The 23,055-nt window shown below is 36.8% G+C and overlaps 1 protein-coding gene across 3 annotated transcripts in view; it reads right to left on the bottom strand.

The window, feature by feature from the left end:
- REXO1 (RNA exonuclease 1 homolog) overlaps nt 1-23,055 on the bottom strand; it is a 112,858-nt gene that overhangs the window by 75,232 nt on the left and 14,571 nt on the right. The window contains exon 1 of one of the 3 annotated variants that reach the window (XM_031948133.1): nt 18,211-18,335. The exons of the other annotated variants lie outside the window; for them this stretch is intronic. Coding sequence (XP_031803993.1) covers nt 18,211-18,253 — 43 coding nt within the window. The 5' untranslated portion in view covers nt 18,254-18,335. Of the gene's footprint in view, nt 1-18,210; nt 18,336-23,055 lie in introns of those variants that run through there. 3 annotated transcript variants of the gene reach the window in all.

Raw genomic sequence — 23,055 nt, 5'->3', positions numbered from 1 at the left:
AGTCAAAGCAGAAAAGTATTCAATATATGGGGTACAGCCTATGCAGAGATATAGAGATGGATGTCATATATAAGAAATAGAAAGCACGCTAATTTAACTACAGCATAAAATATATGAATGAGATTTTTTGTAATCAGTCCAAAAAGACAAGCAAAAGTCACCAAACATTTACCAGAGTTTACTATGTCAGGCACCATATTAAGCATTGGAATACAAAGAAAGGAAAAAGACAGTCCCTGCTCACAAGCAAGTCAACAGTCTAACAGACAAATAATATGCTTTAATAATTATATGCAAACAAGAACAGGAAAAATCAGAGATTTTCGGTAGAGGGAAGGTACTTGTAGCATTAAAGGGGATTGAGAAACGCTTATTAAAGGAAGCAGGATTTTAATGGGGACTTGAAGATAAGATATGACAAGGAAAGAGAGCATTTCAGACATGGTGGGGGGGGGGGCAGCCAGAAAAAAATACTCAAACCTGGGAAAAAGAATGTCTTGTACAAAGAACAGTAAGGTCAGTATCACTGTACCTCAAAGAGTGTGTAGTTAGGGGTAGAGAAGGAAGTTATTAAAAGATTGGAAAGATGGGAAATGGGGCAAGTTATGAAAGATTTTGAATGTCAAAGAAAGGATTTTATATTTAATAATAAAGGTGACTGAAAGCTACCAGTTTACTGAGCAGGAGTGTTACATGATCAGACCTAGAATTTAGGAAGATCCTTTTGGCAGAACTATGGCAGAACTATTGCTGTTGCAATAGTTCAGGAATGAGATGATGAGAGTATACAGGTGTTGCCAAGGCAAAAGTTAAGAAAGGGGTATGTATCAGAGATGTTTTGAAGGCAATATTGATAGTCCTTGGAGTAGATTTGATATGGGGGAGATAAAAAAGAATGAAGAGGTAAGGATGACTCCCAGGTTGTAAGCCTGTGTACCTGGAAGGGTGGTGATTCGTCTGTAGTAATAGGAAGTTCTGAAGAGGGAAAGGGTTGGAGGGCAAGAAAATGAGTCCAGTTTGGGGCATGTTGAGTTTAAAAATGTCTAGAGGACATCAATTTCAAGATGTCCAACAGCCTGTGGGCTAGAGGTCAGCTCAGGAGTTAAGAGCTAGATAAACAGATTTGAAAAATCATGGAAGCTAATGAAATCCAAGTGAAATTCTATAGAAAAGAGAGCTCAGGGCAGAACTTTGAGGCATATCCAGTGTTATAGGTATGCTATTATTATTATTATTGGAAAGGGGATAAGAAGAAACCATGAAAACCTAGAGAAAAAAGGCCCACCCAGAAGAAGCTGATTAAAAGTGTCAAGTATTAGACTTGGCTCTTTTCAACAATGAGGTGATTCAAGGCAGTTCTAATAGACTTGTTAATAGAGTCATCCACATCCAAAGAAAACTATGGAGACTGAATGTGGACAAAAGCATAATATTTTCATAGTATTTTTTATTGTTGTTATTGTTTGCTTGACTTTGTGTGTGTGTGTGTGTGTGTGTGTGTTTTCCTCCCTTTTGATCTGATTTATGTTTAGAGGAACTGCACATTTAACCTCTATTGGATTGCTTGATGCCCAGTGAATGGAAGAGAGAGAAAAATCTGGAACACAAGGTTTTCAAAGGTGAATGTTAAAACTATGCATGTATTTTAAAAGATCAAAAAGTTATTATTAAAAAAAGTTGTCAAGTACTGCAGAGAGGTCAAGAAGTATTAGGAATATAAAGGCTTTGAAAACCAAAAGAATTTATATTTGCTGTTATGGGCCAAAACTCTGAAACAAAGATTCTTACAAGGTGTTAAGTCAGTGGAATTCACTTAATAGTTCTCTAGTTCAGTGCATGTACTTAGTACTTAACATAGTTCCACAAGATTCACACCTATGATAATGGAGTATATAACAGCCAGTAAAGGCTGAAACAGATTCATCCATTCATCCATCTTTGTGATGGCTGAAGGCTGAAGCACAAACCTTTGGACTCAGAGTCATTCACTTCATCTCACACCACCTTGGTGGCAGGCTCTCCTCCTTTGCTTCTCCACCGAAATCAAGACTCCAGAAGGCCTCCAGGAAAACTAGCTGAGCCCCAAGTGAAGGAGATAGGACTTTGAAGGAGACAATAAAGGATTTGCACTTTAACACCTGGCTGCACTTGTGGTCATTACTGAACTGAAAGGAAGGCTGGTCCAAAGACCTCCAAGAAAACCAAAACAAAGAATATTACAATTTGCTTCCAGAGAAAATGAGGAATCACTGAAGTTTCTTGAGCAGGAGAATGACATAGTCAGACTTGCTTTTAAATTATGAATTGCAGTATAAAAGACATATGAAAGAAATTAGATTTAAAACTATACTTTTTGCCATATGCCACAATGAATTCTAAATAGATACCAGATCTACTAAAGTTTTTAATCATAAAAATTAGGAAACAAATACATGCATTTTTCATAGCTATGGAAAAGAAGTGAATTCTTAACCAAAGAAGGGATAGATGTAATTGCAAAAGATAACACAGATAATCTGATTACATGAAGGACATTTTCACTTGAGCAAAATAAATACAATAAGGGTAAATGGAAAGCCATCAAGAGGGCAAAAATCTTTTATAGGGAATTTCACCAATAAGATGCATTATCCAAAACAGTTAGACAACTAAAAGAAGGACCAAAAGTTCATTTCCTCAATAGGCAAATGTTCAAGGGATATGAAAATATATTTCTCAAAAGAACAAGTAATATGCATGAGAATAAATGCTCCAGTTCTGATAATAATAGAAATGTAAATCAAAATAATTCAAAGGTTTGATCTCTCACCTAGTCATTTGGCAAAGATGACAAGGAACTAGCCTGTATTCCAGAAAAGTGGATACACTAAGTCATGGTTTCTGATGAAGCTGTGGATAAGTCCAACCATTTTGGAAAGCAATTTGAACTTACAAAAAGAAAAAGACTAAAATGCTCTACTCAGTGACCCAAAAATTCCTCTGTTAAAATATGTCCTAAAGAGGTCAAACACAAAAATAAAGGCATCATACTCACCAAAGTATTTATGGCATCACTTTTTTGTGGTAGCAAAGAACTGGAAATAAAGTAGATGCTGCTCATTAAAGAATGGCTAATGGGTGTCTATCTGCCAAGGCAACCAAGACAAATCCAGGAACACAATTACAAAACACTTTTCACACAAATAAATGTCAGATCTAAATAACTGGAAAAATATCAATTGCTCATGGATAGACCAAGCTAATATAATAAAAATGGCAATTCCACCTAAATTAGTCTATTTATTGAATACCATACCAAATTGCCAAAAAGATTATTTTACAGAACTAGAAAAATAACAAAAAGGTCAAGAATATTAAGGGAATTAATGAAAAAAATGCAAAGGATGAAAGCCTGCTTATACCAGACATAAAATTATTATAAAGTAGCAGTCATCAAAACCATCTGTTGCTGACTAAGAAATAGAGAGGTGGATCAGTGCAGGAATAATCAATGACTAGAGGAATATACTGTTTGATAAACCCAAAGACTCCAGCTTCTGGGATAAGAATTCACTCACAGTGAATTCACAACATACTCTATACCAAAATAAGGTCCAAATGGGTACATGATTTAGACATAAAGGGTGATATTATAAGCTATATAGGAGAACAAGGGATAGTTTACCTCTCAGATCTTTAGAGGAGAGAGGAATGTGTGATCAAACAAGAAATAAAGAATATTATGAAATGCAAAATAGATCATTTTGATTACAATAAATTAAAAAGGTTTTGCACAAACAAAACCAATGCAGTCAAGATTAGAAGGGAAGCAGAAAGCTAGGAAACAATTTTAGCCCGTGTTTCTGATAAAGACCTCATTTCTAAAATACACAGAGAACTGAGTCAAATATATGCCATTCCTCAAATGACAAAGGGTGAAAGGATAGGAATAAACAATTTTCAGATGAAGAAAGTAAAGCCATTTATAATCATATGAAAAGAGCTCTAAATCAATACTGATTAGAGAAATTAAAAATAAAACAACTCTGAGGTACTATCCATACTTATCAGACTGGCAAAAATAACAGGAATAATGATAAATGTTAAAGGGGACATGGGAAAATTGGAATACTAATGTATTGCTGGTAAAGTTATGAATTGATCCAACCATTCTAGAGATTTCACCTCCATATCTCTCAAATCTATTTCCTCATGCCACTCAACTAGCCACCATACCCATAGAGTTCCTCATACTTTCCTGCCTGGATTACTGCCACAAAATGTTCCATTTTTTTTTCTTGACTCAAGTCACTACTCACACTGACCCATCCATTTGCAAAGCTGCTGAGATCTCCCTTTTCAATGCACGGGTCTGACCATGTCATTCCCTAGCCAGTAATTCCCTACTGCTGACCAGATATATGCTCAGATTCAGTTTGACATTTAAAGTCCTTCATAACATAACCTACCTTACCAGGTTTACTATACATTGTTCCCCTTCAAACACAGGGGTCCCAACCAAACTGGACTATTTGTTATTCTTCATAGGTGATATTCTGTCTTCAGTCTCTATCTCTTTGCTATGGTTGCCTGTCCTGCTTGGAGTAAAGAAGGATGCTGATTGAAACAAGAATGGATTACTACTCGCCAGACATTCTTCTTTGAGTATCCCTCCAGCTTTAACATTCTGGCAGCATTATATAGAAGATATGTGTTAAGGGGCAAGGGGAAAAAAAGTTTAGGTAGGTAGAATGGAGCCAGATTTTACAAGGTTTATAATCCAGGCAGAATTTAGTACAATAGGATACAATGGTAAGTACTAGGTTTCTTATCATTGAAGCTCTTAAAGCAAAACCACAAAAAATAGCATAAGGTAGCTGAGGGGAAAAACAAACAAACAAACAAAAACGTTGAAAAGCTTTAAAAAGGGATTCCTATTTTAAGGAAATAGTGAAATTCCTTCCACCTTGATATTCTACAGGCTAGAAACTACATAAGAACTATGTAACTGTGGGCAAGTTGATTTATCTTTCTGAGTCTGTTTTCTTGCCTACAAAATGGAATGAACGTAATGCTTGTATTGTCTGCCTTATACAGTGTAAGGAAAGCACTTTTAATAAATTTTAAAGCATTTAAGAAATGAGTTTTTACTATCATTAACATAATCTAAACTCCTACTTAATGCAAGAATCATTTCTGCAATGTCCCTGACAATTAACCAACTCCTGTGAGAAAATCAAATTGATTATATTTTGTAAAACTCACTGACATTTTGTGTAACTTCTTAAATCATGTTTCTTTGTCTCAGAGTTAAGTTCAAAAATTCCTGTAAATCACTGTCCTTCCTATCTTTATGTCAAGGAGATCTGTGATTTCTGTACCACTAGTTATTCTTGTAAGGATGCAAGTGGACAGAATCAATCAGCTTTCCTTCTATCAACAGAGATCAAATGACAATCATACTACCTGCCTATGTGCTATTCTATTTTTATCCATTTTCCATACACTACAAGAAGTCATTAAACCCCTCCCTCAAGATCTTTTGGCTTGCTGGGGAACTAAAGACCCCTTTTATTGTAACTGTTGGACTTACCAATAAACTGAACATGCTCAGAACTTTGTTGCCCCAATTTGCCTTAATTTTAATTGTTACAACTGGCAAGCCAGCCAGGTGTTAAGAGGGAATGCCAGCCCTGTGGATAGTCTCTGAGGAAATCCCTAAAAGCACTCTGGTGGTATTTTCACCAGGGACTTCTTTGTGAGAAGCTGCCCTGAAGGTCAGACTCCTCCTTGGTCTCAAAGTTATCCAAGACATAATAAAGCCCCTACACTGTTGGAGAAGCTGGAACTTAGCTTGTATGTTTTAGTGTTTCACATTTCTTGAGACTATTTGGCAATAATTGACTTCCCTAAAGGGATACCACCGATTTGTGTCTTTTGATTGCTCTTCAGTCTGAGCCACGAAGTCTCTCTTGGAGAAAAAAGTTTACTATTTGGCATTAAAATGAGCATATCTCAGAAAAACCTTAGGTCAAAATCTAGTTTGAGAAATTTGTTAGCCGTGTGACCTTAGTCAAGTTATCTCACCTCTTTATCTCAGTTCTCTGATCGGTAAGGGGAAGGATAACCTATCTCCAAAGATTATTATAGGGATCAAAATGATATGATTATGCAATGCTTAACATGGTGCCTGGCATGTGGTAGGCACTATGTAAATGTTAATTACTGTTATTTTATACTGGGTAACTTTATATTGAATTTTAAATGTAATGAGTATAAACTGCTAGAAGAGATAAAATGATTTTCTATGTAAGATAATTTGGCAAGGCATTCAACTGAACTAATGTTATTTGATTGGCAATAAGTTTTGTTTCAGGTTTTAAATATATAATATTGTGTTTGTTGTTATTGTGTTTATACATTTTCTTGTATTACGAACCATTGTGTAAAAGATGCTAGTAAAAAATGATGAAATTGTATTGTTGGAAAATTTAGGTACTTTTGATATGCACACTGTTAAATTATTATTAGAATTATAAAACATATGAAATTTTTATGTTATCTTAAGAGGGAAAAATAATAATTACTTGCTTTGTGAGAAAAAGGGGAAGAGAACCTTGTAAAATACCCTTATTTGTAAATTTGCCAAGCTCTTGGGACCTTCTGCTTGGATAAGATTTTAAATATGAAAGAATTTGCTAAATGCTATAAAATTCTAAAATAATCACTAGGTAAAGGATATGAACAGACAATTTTCAGACAAAGAAATTAAAACCATTTTTAGTCATATGAAAAAATGTTCTAAATCACCATTAATTAGAAAAATGCAAACAAAGATAACTCTGAGATAACACTTGACCCCTTTCAGATAGGCTAAGATGACAGGAAAAGATGATGAATATTGGAGGAGATAGGGAAAAACTGGGATACTAATACCTTGTTGGTGGAATTATGAACTGATCCAACTATTCTGAAGAGCAATTTATTTATTTATTAATTTATTAATATTAATTTATTTAATTAATTTTTTATTAATTTTTATTTATTTAATTTAATTAATTATTTACTTTTTTATTAATTATTTATTAATATTAATTTATTTAATTTGCTATGTCCAAAGAGCTATCAAATTGTGCATACTGAGCAGTGTCACTACTAGACCTGTATCCCAAAAAGATCATAAAAAAGGAAAAAGAACCCACATGTGCAAAAATGTTTGTAGCAGCCCTTTTTGTAGTGGCAAGAAAGTGGAAACTGAGTGGATGTCCATCAGCTGGAGAATGGCTGAATAAATTACAGTATATGAATGTGACAAAATGTTGTTCTGTAAGAAATGATAAGCAAGATAATTTCAGAAAGGCTTATAAAGACTTACATAAGTCATGCTGAGTGAAGTGAGCAGAACCAAGAGACACAGTAACAAGATTATGTGATGATCAACTGTGATAGACTTGGCTCTTTTCAACAATGAAGTGATTCAAAACAATTTAATTTCTCTATTCAGTAGTGATTTAGGCGTTTTTCATATGATTCTAGTTAACTTCAATTATTAAATTTAATAACTAAATATTTTTAGTGTGGAGATTTATAATAATGAGTCAAGTTTTGAATGGCTTATATATTCACTATCTCTGTAGAATTCCAGAATATAATCATATTCTTAATTTCTAATGACTGATTTTTATACCAGATTGTATGTGAAGAAGAAAGGGATATTCAGTGATATTTTTTAAAGATCTAGTACACTTTTTTATTGTTAACTATTATTGCAACAATATGAGAGAAATAATATAACTGTCTGACCCTAAGCTATGATTAGTGAAACTTGCTATTTGGGGTATAATCTCTTGGAATTATAATTTGATAATATTCTGAGTTCCGAATTCAGGTATAAATGTCTGAATGAGCATTAAATCAAAAATCCTCCATTCAAAGGAAAGAGCACAAGTTGCTCAAAGTAAATGAGATCTAAACGTTAACTTTGGCATAGCTGAAGGTAGGATCCTCTTGGCTCAATTTCCTCACTGGGAATTATTTCCTTTTTGAACAGGACTGTTTCCTGGTTATTCCTGGGCCTTTATGAAAAGTATTTACTATTTGGCAATAAAATGATCATGGCTCAGAAAAACCTTAGTAGTAATATTTTTAGCAATGAATTTTGTTGCTGCAATAATCCAGCACTTCTGTACTACTGTTATAGGATATAAATATAAAAGATTTGTTTCCAATCTATCCAAAGAAACCGAGTTCTTATGTTTAGCACTCCTTTAATAGTAGTCATGATATAGGGATAACATTCTCCTAAGAGGAAAAGATGGAAAAATTTTATAATAAGACACAGAATTTAAGTTTTCTATTTAAATGGAGTAGTAAACTGAGAAAACAACAGGATCAAACCATTTCCTCTAAAAACTAGAATACATAAATGTATATCATTTGCTTCCAAATGTTTCTAATGGCACAATCCATTTTTAAAACTGAATTAAGGATTCTCATGTAAGATTACACTGATAATTGTAAAAAGGGTGAAGTTATTTTCCTATTTTAAGTATCTGATAATTCTGAGGAAGGATTATAAGTTTTTGATTACACTGATAATTATAAAAAGGGTGAAGTTATTTTCCTATTTTAAGTGTCTGATAATTCTGAGGAAGGATTATAAGTTTTTATTTATATAAAGGAATATAAATTTTTAAAAATTAAAAAGAAACAAAAGGGCTCATTTTACAAGTCGAGAACTCAAATTCTTTTAGAAATTCTTTTTTAGCCTATCAATAACAGTGAAGTGATATGTAAAGACAGAAATAGCAAATGGCATGTAATAACGGAAATTCTCTGAATTATGGATTCTTAATTTGATGCTATTCTTATAGTTCTATTGTTAATAAAATCATAATCATAAAGGCTTGATCTGTTTTTTACCACATGAACTAATTATTAGAAAAGCAAATTTAAGAGGTTGTACTAAATTGTTTTCAGTCTTGTTACTGTCAAAATTACCTAGAAATCTCTGAAAATAACTTGTAACAAGAGAAGCAAATCTATTTAGAAGAAACACCCTTTAGAACTACACTGAGAACAAGACCTATTCCAGAATGTCCAAGAGTAGATGTTTCCAAGAAACAGATGACTACTTAGGAAATTGGGGGCTCAAGATGAAATAAAATGTGCTGAGTAAGTGGACATTGGGAATGAGATATAAGGAGACTTGATGTTAATATTGATCATCATTATTGTACTACTTTGGCTTTTTATTTCATGGTATTTATGTTTGCTGAATTTTACTGGTTATCCTGGTGACATATAAATCTCTTCTCTCAGATTTGCCAAACCATCAGATTTGGTGAGTCCTCCAAGTAGTTTGAATCTCTCACTTAAAACTGAGAAGTTGACAAGTCACAAATTGAGTTTACTTCCTCCTAGATTGATGTAGGTTTTGTAGCCCAAATACCTTTACAAAATTATATAGTTTTAGATATTCTTACAGCAATTCAGAGAAAGGCTTGGGGTTATGAATAATCAGTTTGGGGGTTTTTACATTAACCAGGCAGGAGAAATTGTGACAATCTTACTAAGATCCAATGATTTACAGCAAAAACACAACTACCACTCCCAAATGACCTATGGTGGAATCACTGGCTCTTTTGGCTACAGGGAAATGGTCTGTTAGCCATTCTTGTGTTTGCTTTAATTACCGTGTTAAAGCCTATTCCAGACTGGCCACAGAAAAGCTTATGGCAATACACACTACTAAAATTTACTTTATTAAAAAATTTTTAAATTACAGAATTAGAGTAAGAATAAATGATTCATAGGAGACATGTCTCAAAAATCAAAGTGGGGGATTTACAAAATCAAAATGATTCCACTCTGTAATTAATTTTATTCTATACTAATCACTAACATTTTGTGTAATTGCCAACTGTCATGTTTGTCTCCGAGTTAAGTTCAGAAGTCTCTAAGTTTAGTCTTCCTGTAAATCACTGTTCTATCTTTATATCAAAACCTGTTATCTCTGTACCATTATGTGTCCTTGTGAGGATACAGGTGGACACAACCAATCAGCTTTCCCTAACAACAAGGAAGAAAATCTCATCCTTTCTACCACCAGAAATCAGGTGACAACCCTATATCCTGCCTAGGTACTGTTCTATTTTTATCTCCTTTCCCTAAACTAAGTCCTATAAACCCCACCTCAGGGTTTTCTGGCTTATGAGGAGTTAAAAACCCTTTTTATTGGTTAGTGCTAACCTGACCAAGAAACTGAATGTGCTCAACACTTTGTTATCTCGGTTTACCTTAATTTCAATTATAGCATCTGCTTGAATACCTTCAATTATGGGGTATACATAAGTCTTAATACTACCTGATGCCTTACAAGTTACACATGCAAACCCTGCCTTCATGCCTGGGATGTTTTTCCCTTTCATTTCCACGCCCCCCCCCCCATTCTTACAATTCCTATCCATCTCTAAGGCTCAGCTAGGAGAATGTGTCTTTACAAGATCTCTAACTCTTCTGATTCCAGTGGTTGTGTTCTCTTGTCCTCTTAAAAGTTACTTTGCATATATTTATCTATGTACTTTACATCTTCTCAATAAAGCTTAAATAGAGGGTATTGTTTTGTTGTCTTTACTATCCAGCACAATGCCTGTAGAAATGGTAATAATCATAACTACTAATATTTCTATGGCATTATATCATAAACATATTGTGTCAAATACTGTACAATCGTAAGTGCTTAATAAATGCATTCTAAATTTAAATGGTTTCCTGTTTCTTAAGAGTAAAAATCTGCATCTTTGGAACTTAATTATTAAATAGGAACAGCAGGGAAAAGTTATTAAGGAAAGCATATAACAACAGTAACAGTAATTATAATAACAATAGTGATAAATTTAATTTGTAGTGAGCTTTAAAGTTTAGAAAGAGGTATATGAAAGTTATTTTATTCAAACTTCAAGACAACCCTATAAGGCAAGTTCTACAAGGATTACATTTTACAGGTAAAGAAAATAGAGCTCAAAGAAAGGTTAAGCAATTTGAAATTGCCCAAGACTGCCTCTTTAATAAGTCAGAAGTAGAAGAGTATTCCTAATCCTGAGATAGCTAGACGCTTCAGTGAATATAGCCCTGTCTCTGAAGTCAGGAAGATCTGAGTTCAAATCTTGCCCCATCCTGCCTAAGTCACTTAACTTATTTGCCTCTGAGAAAGAAAATGGCAAATCACTCCAGTATTCTTGCCGAGAAAACATTATGGACAGTGTTGACATAATAAGGTGCATAAGGTCACAAAGACTCAGATATGGATGAACAACCGAACAAAAACATTCTTAATCTTAGAACATACAGTCTCTAGGACCATACAAATGTACTCCCTCTTCCCATTATCATCCCTTCTGATATTTGACAACAGTGACTATGGCCTCTAAAACTTCTCTAGGGCCATCCTTATTCTTTCAGTCTTTCTTCATTCATTAGAGTTGGGGGTTTTGTATCAATGTAAGCAACTAAAAAAGATTTATCTAATGGCTTTGTGAAAACAAGCAGCAATATTATATTTGAAAAGACCCTTGGAGATCATCTGGTCCACCCGCATATTTTAGAAAACCAAAGCTCAAAGCAGGGTAGTAATTTGTCCAAGGTCACCCAACAGCATAACAAGCCCTAGAATCCAGCTCTTGATTTCCAGTTCTGTGACCTTTGAAATACAAGTTCAAAATTCAGCTTTACTCTTTCTTTGTAAACTTTACCCTCCTCTCCCCAAAAGACTAGAATCAGGAAATATTTATTATTCATATATTTTACTTCAATACCTCTGAACATAGGCTACACATAAGGGTAAGAGATGGATGATGTCATAGCAAAGGACACTTACTGAGAAGGAAGGTATCCCAGAAGCCAAAGGAAGAGAGAAGTACTCAGCAGGAGCAGGTGATTAACAATGGTACAAGCTTCTGAGAAGTCAAATAAGATGAGAACAGAGAAAAAGCCATTGATTTAAGAAGTTACATGATTCAAGAGTCATCTTAAGTGTCAGCAGCTGCAGCCGAGTCTCTGATCAAAAATCAGAGATTTCAAGGGATTGAAAATTGAGCAAGGAGAGTCAGAGACCCTTTCCAAATCCTTATCCCTCACTTCTTTCAACCAACTGGATCTTAGTTCCAGTAATTACTGCAAGTCATTCACCAATTTGATCCTCAGTTTATTCATCTATAAAATGGGAATTTGTACTGCCTAACTTACAGAATTACTGAGAGGAAAATACTTTCCAAAACTTAAATTTGAGTTATTTATTACTATTAGGTTAGGAGGATAAAAGTAAATCCTTTTAGCTATAGAGTTCTTTACTTGAAGTCTATGAATTTAAAAAAATTTGTAACCATTTCAATATAACCAGTTTCTTTTGCAATTCTATGTATTATTTTATGAATTTAAAAATATCATTTGGCAAAAGGGCAGCTGTCTGTAAGTTTCACTAGACTACTGTTAGGAACCAAATAAACTGAGGAACAAAGTTCTGAGCAAAGCTAACATTTACCACTAAAAGGGATCTCTCAACTCCTAAGCAAAACAAAAACATGCGAAACAAAACAAACCCTAAATGAGGACAGATCACTTTTAGTGACAATAGGCACATATAAAGATTAGAAGGCAGCATCACAGATGGAGGGAACAATACTATTAGTTACAAAATCTGAAGCCTCACAGTTGGGGCATAATGATTGGTTGGAAATCAGGAATGCAGGATAGCAGCAAACCCCTCCTTCCATCTTGCCACTATGGAAAGTTTATTGGAGGTATCCACTTGCATAAGTAGGTTTTGTCACAGGAATAAAACAAAAGATTTTCTTAAAGGAGCACCATTGTATTGAGATTCTAGACCAGATTCTCTTGTGTCCACTTACATGCTTCAAGGAGAGTAGATTTCCTTGACAAGAATAAAATGGAAAACTGAACTTCTCAACTTAATTAACTATGAGAAAAACTTTAACTCAGAGACAAAGAAATGTCACTCAGGCAATATATAAAACATCAGTGGTGATACAGAATAGAATCAATTACCAAAGAAGACAATATCAATTTTATTTTTTCACTACCAAAGTGGTCTACAACACAAAAAGATTAATAATCCTTCGTTTAGCACTAAGACTTTATTCTACACCCCATTTAATAGTACTGAACCTAGAAAAGGAATTTCTGCCTTCTGCCACTAATTTGCTACTAAAATCTGGGGCTAGTACTTGCTCTCTCTTCTAAATTTTGATTACCCCCAAGACTCAACAATCTTTAAGGCTATTATTACTTTAAACATTCTACAGTATTAAAACATGATATGATCATCCTACATGGGTTTTAAAGGCCCTCTACAATCTGGCTTGTCTTGCTATCTTTCCAACAACATCCAAGTCTGTCCCTATTCCCTAATATTCATCAAACATTCCAATCTTAACCTTCTTCATCATCTACATCATTGCCTGACAGCAGAATGCTCATCACTCTTTTCTTCTCAAAAAATTTCACTTTGCCCAAATTCTTCAAAGTTCAGCCCAAGTTTCCTGGGAAACCACATGGAACAGTTCAATAAACTCATTCCTCCCACACCATTTCACACATTTCAACCCACTAAGTTTTATAGCAAATTCTGGAAAACAACAAGGAATAGGGTTGAGGGAAGGAAATAAAACTGTAAGAGAAAAATTTACCAACTTTTGGGCATTGTTTCCTCATCTGTAAAGTCAGGTTCCTAAGAAAAGGCGTGGTAGAGTAGCAAAAGTGACAAGATGTGGATGAAGTCAGTCATATTCAGGTTCAAATCCTGGCCATAAATTTTAGGCTGCACAGAACCTTAGAGCAACCAGTTCAACCTATTCATTTTACAAAAGAAACCAAGGTCCAAAGAGACAAAATTATTTGTCCAAGCTCATAAGGTAGTAAGAATAAAATGATGTGCATACTGACCTCTCAGAGCCTCAGTTTCCTGATTTTTACAGAGAACACTAATAGAAAATGAGAGCTCATTCCAGTTCTAAATTCTTTTATCTTTCCCCTAAAAAATTACTATCTAGCAGAGACAAAATTAGCACTGTCATTAAATTCTTTTATTTTTAATTGTTTTGCAAATATATCTTCCTCTTCCCACCCTCCATCCCCATTTCCCAGGGGGATTTTGTTTATTAAAGAATCAGGGACCAGGAACTAGAATGACAGTAATCTAGAGCCAGCCTACACCAGAATCCGAGTAAGACCTCTACATTCCATAAGGATATTCCAGTCAGAAAGATTTGGGTATTCTAGTCAGAAATATTTGGCATCCTTAATCTTCCCAGGAAGTTAGCAATTCATATTTCAAAAGCCCTTTCTTCACACCTGTCCAGTGAAATAGGCAATTATGGTCATCTTTTTATAGATAAATAAGCATAGGCAAGAGAAGTCCCTTGTAAACTCAGTAATCTGGATTTGAACCTAGGGTTCCTAGTTAATCAAAGCCTACTAAGTCTTGTCCCAGTGAGGTCAGTCAACAAACATTTAATAAGCACCTAGAATATACTAAGCACTGGGATAAGGTCTGTGGATACCAAGAAATGCAAAAAGAGATCCAAGAGTCCTTAGTTCAGTAGGGAAGATAACATATTACAGCTATCTCTATAGTATCTATATAAGATAAATTGGAGATAATTAACAAAGAGAAGACACAAAAATTAAGGAACATCAAATAGAAGGGTTTCTTGCCAAAGATGAGACCTTAGCTGAGATTTGAAGGAAGCCAGAATAGCCAGCAGGGGAAAGAGATAAGAGGGAGAGACTCCTGCATGGAGGGCAGCCAGAGAAAATGTCCAGAGTTGGGAAATAAGAATATCTGATTTAAGGAACAGCAAGGAGGGCAGTATCACTGAATAGCAAAGTACAAGGAAGGGGAATAAGGAGTAAGAGGGCTGAGTAAGAGGAATAAGGGTAAGAAGGATGACACTATGATATAACATTTGGTCATGAAGTTAATAGGGACCCCTCCTAAATGAAGGGTAGGAGGAAGAAGTAAAATGGTCAGCTATATTTTAGAAAGACCTGACAGCTGAGTGGAAAATAGACTGAAGCACTGAGACACTTGTTGCAAGAAGATCATCCAGAAACCTAATGCAATAGTCCAAGTAAGAAGCAATGAGGGCCTGAGGCAGAGTGGCGACAGTGTCAGAGGCCAGAAGGGAGAGTATATTAGAGATTTTAAGATGGAAACTACAAGACTTGGCAACAGATTGGATGTGAAAAGTTTTCCTGTAAGCAAGACCCACGGGTTGATAATGGAATGACTAGAAAGAAGGTCATACCTTTGATAGTAAAAAGAAAATTAAGAATAGGGGAGGATTTGGGGGAGAAAGATAATAAATTATTTTTGGACATACTGGGTTAAAGATGTCTAGGGGACAATCAGTTCAAAATCTCCAAAAGGAAGGTTGGAAATAAGAAACTAGAAGTCAGGAAAAAGTTGGGGCTGATTAAGTAAATCTGAGAATCATCAGTATAATGAAAATTTAATCCCTAGAAGCTGATGAGATCGCTAAGAAAAATAGCATAGAGGGAAAAGAGAGCAGAATCTTGTGGGTCCATCCATGAATAATAATTTGTGGCCTGAATGAAGATCCAATAAAGAAGCGATCAGATTGTCAGGAGAACTGGGGAAGGTCAGAGCCATAAATATTTAAAGGCAAGAGAATAGAAGGAAGAAGAGAGTGATCAACAATATCAAAGGCTACAGGCAGCTCAAGAAGGATGAGGATTGAGAAAGGGCCATCAGAATTGGCAATTATGAAGTCACTAGAATCTGTGAAGACAGCAGTTTCAGTGGAATGCTGTGGTCAGAGGAGAGAGACTGCTGAAAGTTAAAAGAATAAGAGGAGAGGAAATGGAGGCACCAATTCTCCATGAGTTTAGACTCCCGGGAAAAAAGGGAGAAAAAATATGGGAAGTTAGCTAATGGGAATGACTGGATCAAGTGAGGGTTTTTTGAAGACTGGGGGAGACATGGGCATGTCTGCAGGAACAGGTAAACAGTCACTAGACAAGGAAAAATCAAAAATTAGTGAAAGGGGGTGGAAAGAAAAATTGGGCAATCTGCTCAAGAAATACAGCAGATGTTCAGAAAATAGGTGGTAACATGAGTATATCCCAAGTCAGTTTTTAAAACCAGATATCAAGAGTGCAGATTTAGTTTAAAAAGAAACTAGCAATCAATAATGAAAAACCATCTGAATGAAAACAAACTATTTAGATCTCTCTCAGACCACAACTCCAAGTTTCCTGAAAATATATTTCATTCTGAAACAGTACTTTTAATAACATCAAGAAAGTTTCAGTTCTTCAGCAGGACCTAACCAAAGACTCCTCCTCCCACCAGCCCCTAGCTATTATTCATCCATTAAAAAGGAAGGGACTGAAGCACAGTTTAAAATTCTCACGGTAGAAAAAAGGATGACTTTTCTTTTAGTCTGGTCCTCTCAATTATCCTGTCTAGTCTGGAACCAACTGTCTAGTCTGGAACTTAAAATTGGTTCAAAGAATAGTCACAAAATATCAGAGCTGAAGATGACCTTAAAATAAAAAATGGCTAACAAATTTTGTATGGGTATCATTTCTTACCTTCTAAATCGTTGGGAGAAGGATGGAAGGATGAAGAAAATTTGGAACTGAAAACAAAACAAAAGTTGAAGGGGGGGAGGGGGAGGGAAGATGACCATGAAGAGTATCAGAGTTAAAAGAGAAATCTTAGATCATCCAACAACTCTTCACTTTATAGATGGGGAAATGAGGCCCAGAGAAGGGGTGTAGTATGTGACTCACCTATTTTTGGTCACACAAATGACAGAAACCAAATTCCAATCCAGTTCTATGCTCTGAGAAATCCAGAGCTTTTTAAGGGTAGGGGAGTCCTAAGCAAAGAGAAAAATTCTAAGAGTCACTGGGTTTTCTTTTCAAAAGAAAGCATTTTGCAAACTTTAAGAGTCCTATGTAAATGTGAGCTATTATAGGGTCATATAATTATTTCAAAGCCCTCAGGAATTAAGTTTACCAAAGGAAATTAAATATTTTCCTGAACAATCCCATTTCAAAAAAAAAAAAAAAAGTTGCCCTTTAATGAAGATACATCCTTTATCCCAAATTCTTAGTTCAGATAAAAGGTCAGAGAAATTATCTGCCACTAAGTTGGCTTCAAAAAGTACACGACAAACTAAAATGAATTCAAGTGCCAGCCTTGTGAAGTGTAAATAGATGAGTTTTAAATACATTAGCCAGAAATAAAGTACCAAAAAGTACTTAGCAATTCTTCTCAAACATAAATACCTCAAAAGAGTTTAAACGCAGGAGTCTTTATCTCATCTAAATCAGTCACATCGAAATCAGTAACAGTAGAAATTGGAAAATATGTCTAAAATGTAGGAAATTTGTCTCAATTACCCAGAATCCTGGACATTTTTGCAGAGAGGAGGCAAATATTCACGTGTCATTTTTCTAACTCAAAAAATATTTTAAGCTAGAAGTTTTAAAACACAGAAATTATCCTGCTTGTTTTTAAAAAGAAAAATCAAGATATGTTAAGTGACCTATCTATTCTCAGGTAGCAAGAGCTACAACTAGCATTCAGAGCTAGATCTCCTAGAGCCAAGTTCAGTCAGTGTTGTCTAGAATACACTGGGGTGCATCTAAGGAAGGAAGCCTCCGGAGAGACTTCATGTGAAGACTTGGATCTGAGACCCAGCCCTGCCAAAACTGCAGAACTACCTCTGGGGCAAATCACTTCAGCTCTAGGTAAAGCAAGAGAATTGTTATAGGTCTCTAAGGTCCTTCCATTCTAAAATTCTATGATGTATCTAAGGTAATAAACAAGTTAAGGAGCTGGAAATAAAGTTCGTTTAGCTTAATCAAACAATAGCTATATTTAAAAAAAAAAAAAAAAAAAAAAAAAAAAAAAAAGCACTCAATTTCCAGCCACAGTCCACAACTGCCACAGAAGGAGGTAGTAATTAGCAAAGTCTGACAGCTCTCAAAGCTTCTAAGGAACAGCCCCACAACCAGGAGAGCGTCCAGGGCTGGGTTCTGGAAAAGGGGGAGAAAGAGGGAGAGACTAAGCATCTCAAAGAATAAAGCCAAAGAATATTAAAACAAAACTCCATTTACCAAGAGCACGAGGCTGACTTCCCAGTTTGAAAGCATGGAACTGAATCTTTAAAGAATTACCTGACACTTCTTCGGCCAACAAGTGATGAAGGTATTTGTTCATGGGAAAGCTTCCAGCTTAGTAACTCGGGTTCAGTCTCACCCCAGAGAACCATACTTTGCATCTGCATACACACCCCGCCACAAGCAGCTGACCTGGGTCTCCAATAGTCATTCAGCTGCTCCAGAGCATTTAAGATAATTATAAGGAAGGGGAGGGCACAGAGTCGGTCCCCTCCACCCACAGTCTAACTCTCCAAACACATTCAGTACCTAGAGAGCGAGTATCAGCCAGTAGGCTGGCTCCAAAGAGGGCCTGGCGGAATTAAGAGACCCTTCAAAAAAAAATGCTTTGCCTACAGCTTAGTTCCCATTAAAAAGGAGTGGCTTTCAGACATACACACTGGGGAGCTTTTAGCAAAGGAAGCCAGGAAGGTGCTTTAAGCTTTTAGAAATTATAAATTTAAGAGATTCTCCTAATGATCTGAGTTACTATAGTTGGGAGGACAACATACTGGGCTAAGTAAAGAGATTCATCTGGGGATTTTCATCGAGAAGCACTTTAGGAAAACAAGTTTAATTGGACTAATTCTCAGGACAGCACAAGAGCAAGGGTGAAGGGGGGGAGGGGAAAGCACGCTGTTCTGGGAGCCAGAGGACTTGGATCTGCAGCAAGGCTTAATAGCGGCTCTGACAAGTCACTTCCCTTTCTGGGTCTGTTTCTTTATGTGTAAAAACAAGGGGGAGGGGAAGTTCTAGAAGGGACCTAGAGATGCCCTAGTCCAATTCTCTTGTTTTTAAACTATGGTCCAAGAAAATAAATGACCCTTCCAAGATCTTTCAGTCAGTAACCAAGTAACCAATCCAGGCTCTGGGATTGTGAAGATTAGAGATAACAAACAGAAAGCACTAGGTAAACCTGAAATCCCTAAATTGGTGTATCCACTTGGAAAATCACAGTCTGTCACAGTCTGAATCAGAGATTCAAATTTCCTCAACTATAAAATGAAGACCCTGGACTTCCCCCATCTGGCTTTAGGGGTCCATTTAGATCTACATCAATGAATCTTAGGCCTCTCAGAGTTTCTAGGGAGAAACTATTTGTAAATTATGAAGCAGTACTCTATACAGTAAAAGGAAAGTTAAGAAGAGGGATGGACTAGGGGTGGAGGAAAGAAATTAAGTTCAGTTTTAAACATCTTGAGCTTAATTCCTAAATGTCTATAGTACACACAGTTCAAGATTTCCAATAGGCAATTGGAAATTTGAGATTGGAGGATCAGGGCTTGGTAAGTAGATCTGAGAATCAACAGCACAAGGAAAACTGAATCCACAAAAGCTAATGAACTTATTGAGAGAAAAGAGAAGTCTGAACAAAGATCTGACAACCAATAAACATTAAGCTCCTACTATGTACTAGGTACCGTGTTAATCCCTGATAATGAAAAAGACAGTTGCTGTCCTCAAGAAGCTCACAATTTAATGGGGGTAACAAGCAAACAAACATATAAACAAGTGGTATACAAGATAACTAAGAGAAAAAGTACTAGAATTAAGAGGGGTTGTGAAAGATTTCCCATAAAAGATGGGATTTGATTTGGGACTTAAATCCAGGGAGATCAGCAGTTGGGAGTGGAGAAAGGAGAGTGTCCCAAGCATGGAAGACAGAGAGAATGCCCAGTGCTGAGAACTAAAGTGCTTTGTTCACAAAATAAGGAAGCCACTGTCACTATATCAAAGAGCACCTGAACTAGCCTAAAGTATCAGAATGAGGAGGGGAGCCTGAAACTGAAGGGCCCTCCCCCAAACTCTCTCTGAAACTCCTTCAAGGACAAAGTCTCCTTGAATTCTGGCCTCAGTAAAAGACCCTGCTGGAGGGAAACAGCTTCATTCTGTTATCCTGAAAGAACACCACCCCTATTGATATCACTATTAAGTTCTCTATGAAGGTGAAGATTAGCCCAGAGACACTCATTCAATTCCAAGATTTTCTATTCAGATTCCAGCTCAAACTGCACCCAGCCCCCATCAAGAGCAACCCCCAGCTTCTAGCAATAAAATGAGCCAACTTGGGGCTCAGTCCTTGCAGAGGACCTAACATGCCATGCCAACGAACCTCTGCCTCTCCTTGGCATAGCAGCAACCCTCTGCCCGCTAAAATGATACTCCTTCAGAGTTACCCTCTCTTTATTGTTCTCACCTATTTCCCTAACAAGACTTTATATCTCTTTGTTGGGATATTTCTCTGCTAGAAACTTTACTTCTCTGTCAGGACCTTGCCACTAAGGAATTCAGTCTTTCTATTCATGCACAGCAAAGGCTGACTTCCCAATGTCAATAATAAACTTTTATCAGTCTAGTTTTTCAGGTTTGTAAATTCCTTTATGAAGGACCTCTGCGCTGCCAGAAGGGGATTCCCACAACTCCCTGCTCTGCGCCGAATCCTAGGGGAATCAAGGGGATCCTGCACCGAACCTCATCATTTGACTCCCTGACCTCAGGAATCCTAAACCTCTTCATTTGGTTCCCTGAACCCTGAACCTGCCACTAACCTCATCATTTGGTTCCCTGACCACCGGAAATCGAGGGGAGCTAAACCTCATCAAGAAGACTAAAAAGGCAGGAGGAGCTACTGGACAATTCTGTATTTGATCTCGAAGGCTTATAGAGTCCCTAGAGTTTTCCTAGAGATTACATGATTAGACTGGCAATTTAGGAAAATCACTTGATCTGAAAACTTGGTAACTGGGGACTAGCATGGGGAGTTTTAAGACATCTATCTACTGGACATCCAGTTTGAGATGTCTGAATGGCAGTTGCAGATTTGAGGCTGGACAGCCTGCAGAGAGGTGGGGCAGGACAGGCAGTTTTGCAAATCAGCAGCAGAGTTCATACTTAACTCCTTGGAAGCTGAAGAGATCACCAAGTGAGAGAGTCCATGACAGGAGCTTGAGAGACACCTACATAGTTAGGGGCCAGGATCCAGATCAGGACTCTACAAAAGAAGCTGAGAAAGAGCATTCCAATGCAACCAGGAGAAAATGCTGTCCTGAAAATCTAAAGCAAGAGTATCAAGGAGAAGAGGGTCACCCACAATGTCAAAGGCCACAGGGAGCAAGAAAAATGAGGTTTCAGAAAAGGCTACTGGATCTGGCAACTAAGAGATATTAGTAACTTTGGAACCAATTTGATGAAATCATGAGGTAGGCACCCAGTTATAAGGAAACAAAGAGGAAACATCTATTGTAAAAGAATTTAGCCATGAAGAAAAAAAGATAAAAGTTATCAAGAATCAAATGAGGATTTCTTGACAATGTAGGGAGCCATGAACATCTTTGCAAACAGTAGGGAAGTAGCCAGTAGACCCAAAGATAAAGGACTGGCCCTGGAGTCAGGAGAAGTTCAAATTCAGACTCAGACACTTAAAGCTTACTAGCTATATAAGGAAGAACTTACACAGGGCAAGGGCTCACAAGGTGGTCAGAAAAAGTGATGCAAGAATACTCTCAAGGTCTCAAGAACTTTAGAATCAATTGTATGACACAGGAGATACTAAAACAGGATCACTCAGTATGGCGTGCCCTCATTAAGGAAAATGGTGTGCTCTATGAGCAAAGCAGAACTGAATTACCCCAAAGGAAACACAAAATACACAAAATTAGAGAAGCTACCCCAAATGTTCACATGGACCATTTGGGAAGATTTAGGAAGAAAGTTCATTGCCTATGGAACAAGAATTGCAGAAGGCACAGTAGAAAAGAGTTAGGACTTGTAGCTGGAGAATATTGGAAATAAAGACTCAAGTAGTGGGTGAATGGGATTTGGATAATCAAAGGGGTTCAGAATCTTTAGGATGTGTAAGGGATGACCAAGTGTGAGACTTCATCACTCAGTGAAAGGCATCACTCCTTTTTCCAAAGCAGTACGGAGATCAAGCTGGAGACAAATGTAGCATGAGAGGAAAGCAAAAACTCAGATGGTCAGATGGGAGGCCCAATTTACTACTTTTTTATCTGAAGACTGGAGATTAAGCAGGAAAACAGTATAGCAGATGGAAGCTGAACCACACAGCATGAGAAAGAAGCCTCACACACACACCCCCACTGACTTTCCTCTTCCTCTTCCCTCGAAGGGCAGACACAGCAGGGGATTGAAGGGCGTAGGTCATAAGGAAAGTTGCTCCTAGGTGCACCAAAGGTTGGAAGATGAGACATGCAGCAGGACTTGGGAATTACCTTGCGCTGGAACAGAAAGAAGTCCCCCCCACACATCTTCCCACCAAAGATAAAAGGAGACAGAAGGTGCTCAATCAGAGGAATGTTTGGCTCTTCCTCTCACCTGAGGAGATAATCAGGAGACAGCACTCAATCTAAACACTCTTGGTTCAGGTGGAATTTGCTCTGGGCAGATGGAAGACTGGGCCAGAGCACTGGAGCCTTCCCTCTGGTGACATGTGCAGGGAAAGATGGAAAGCAGGCAGTCAAAAACCTAGGGTTAATAATAACTGTGGCCTGGATGAAGATCCACCAAAGGGAACTGAAGAATGGTCAGACTGGGAGAAGAAGCAGGGGAGAGCAGAGCCCTGAAAACTTAAGGGAAGAGAGTATCAAGAAGAGGGTGAGCAAGAACATCAAAGGTCATAGACTGCTCTAGAAGGAGGAGGAAGGTTGAGAAAAGGCCACCACATGGCCTAGCTGTACCTGATCTAAAACTATATTATAAAGCAGCAGTCACCAAAACTATTTGGTATTGGCTAAGAAATAGATTAGTTGATCACTGGAACAGGTTAGGTTCACAAGACAGAATAATCAACTATAGCAATCTAGTGTTTGACAAACCCAAAGATCCTCACTTTTGGGATAAGAA

Source organism: Sarcophilus harrisii, chromosome 1, assembly GCF_902635505.1.
Source record: "Sarcophilus harrisii chromosome 1, mSarHar1.11, whole genome shotgun sequence".
Classification (NCBI taxonomy): domain Eukaryota; kingdom Metazoa; phylum Chordata; class Mammalia; order Dasyuromorphia; family Dasyuridae; genus Sarcophilus; species Sarcophilus harrisii.
This window is presented reverse-complemented; position numbering and strand designations above follow the sequence as displayed.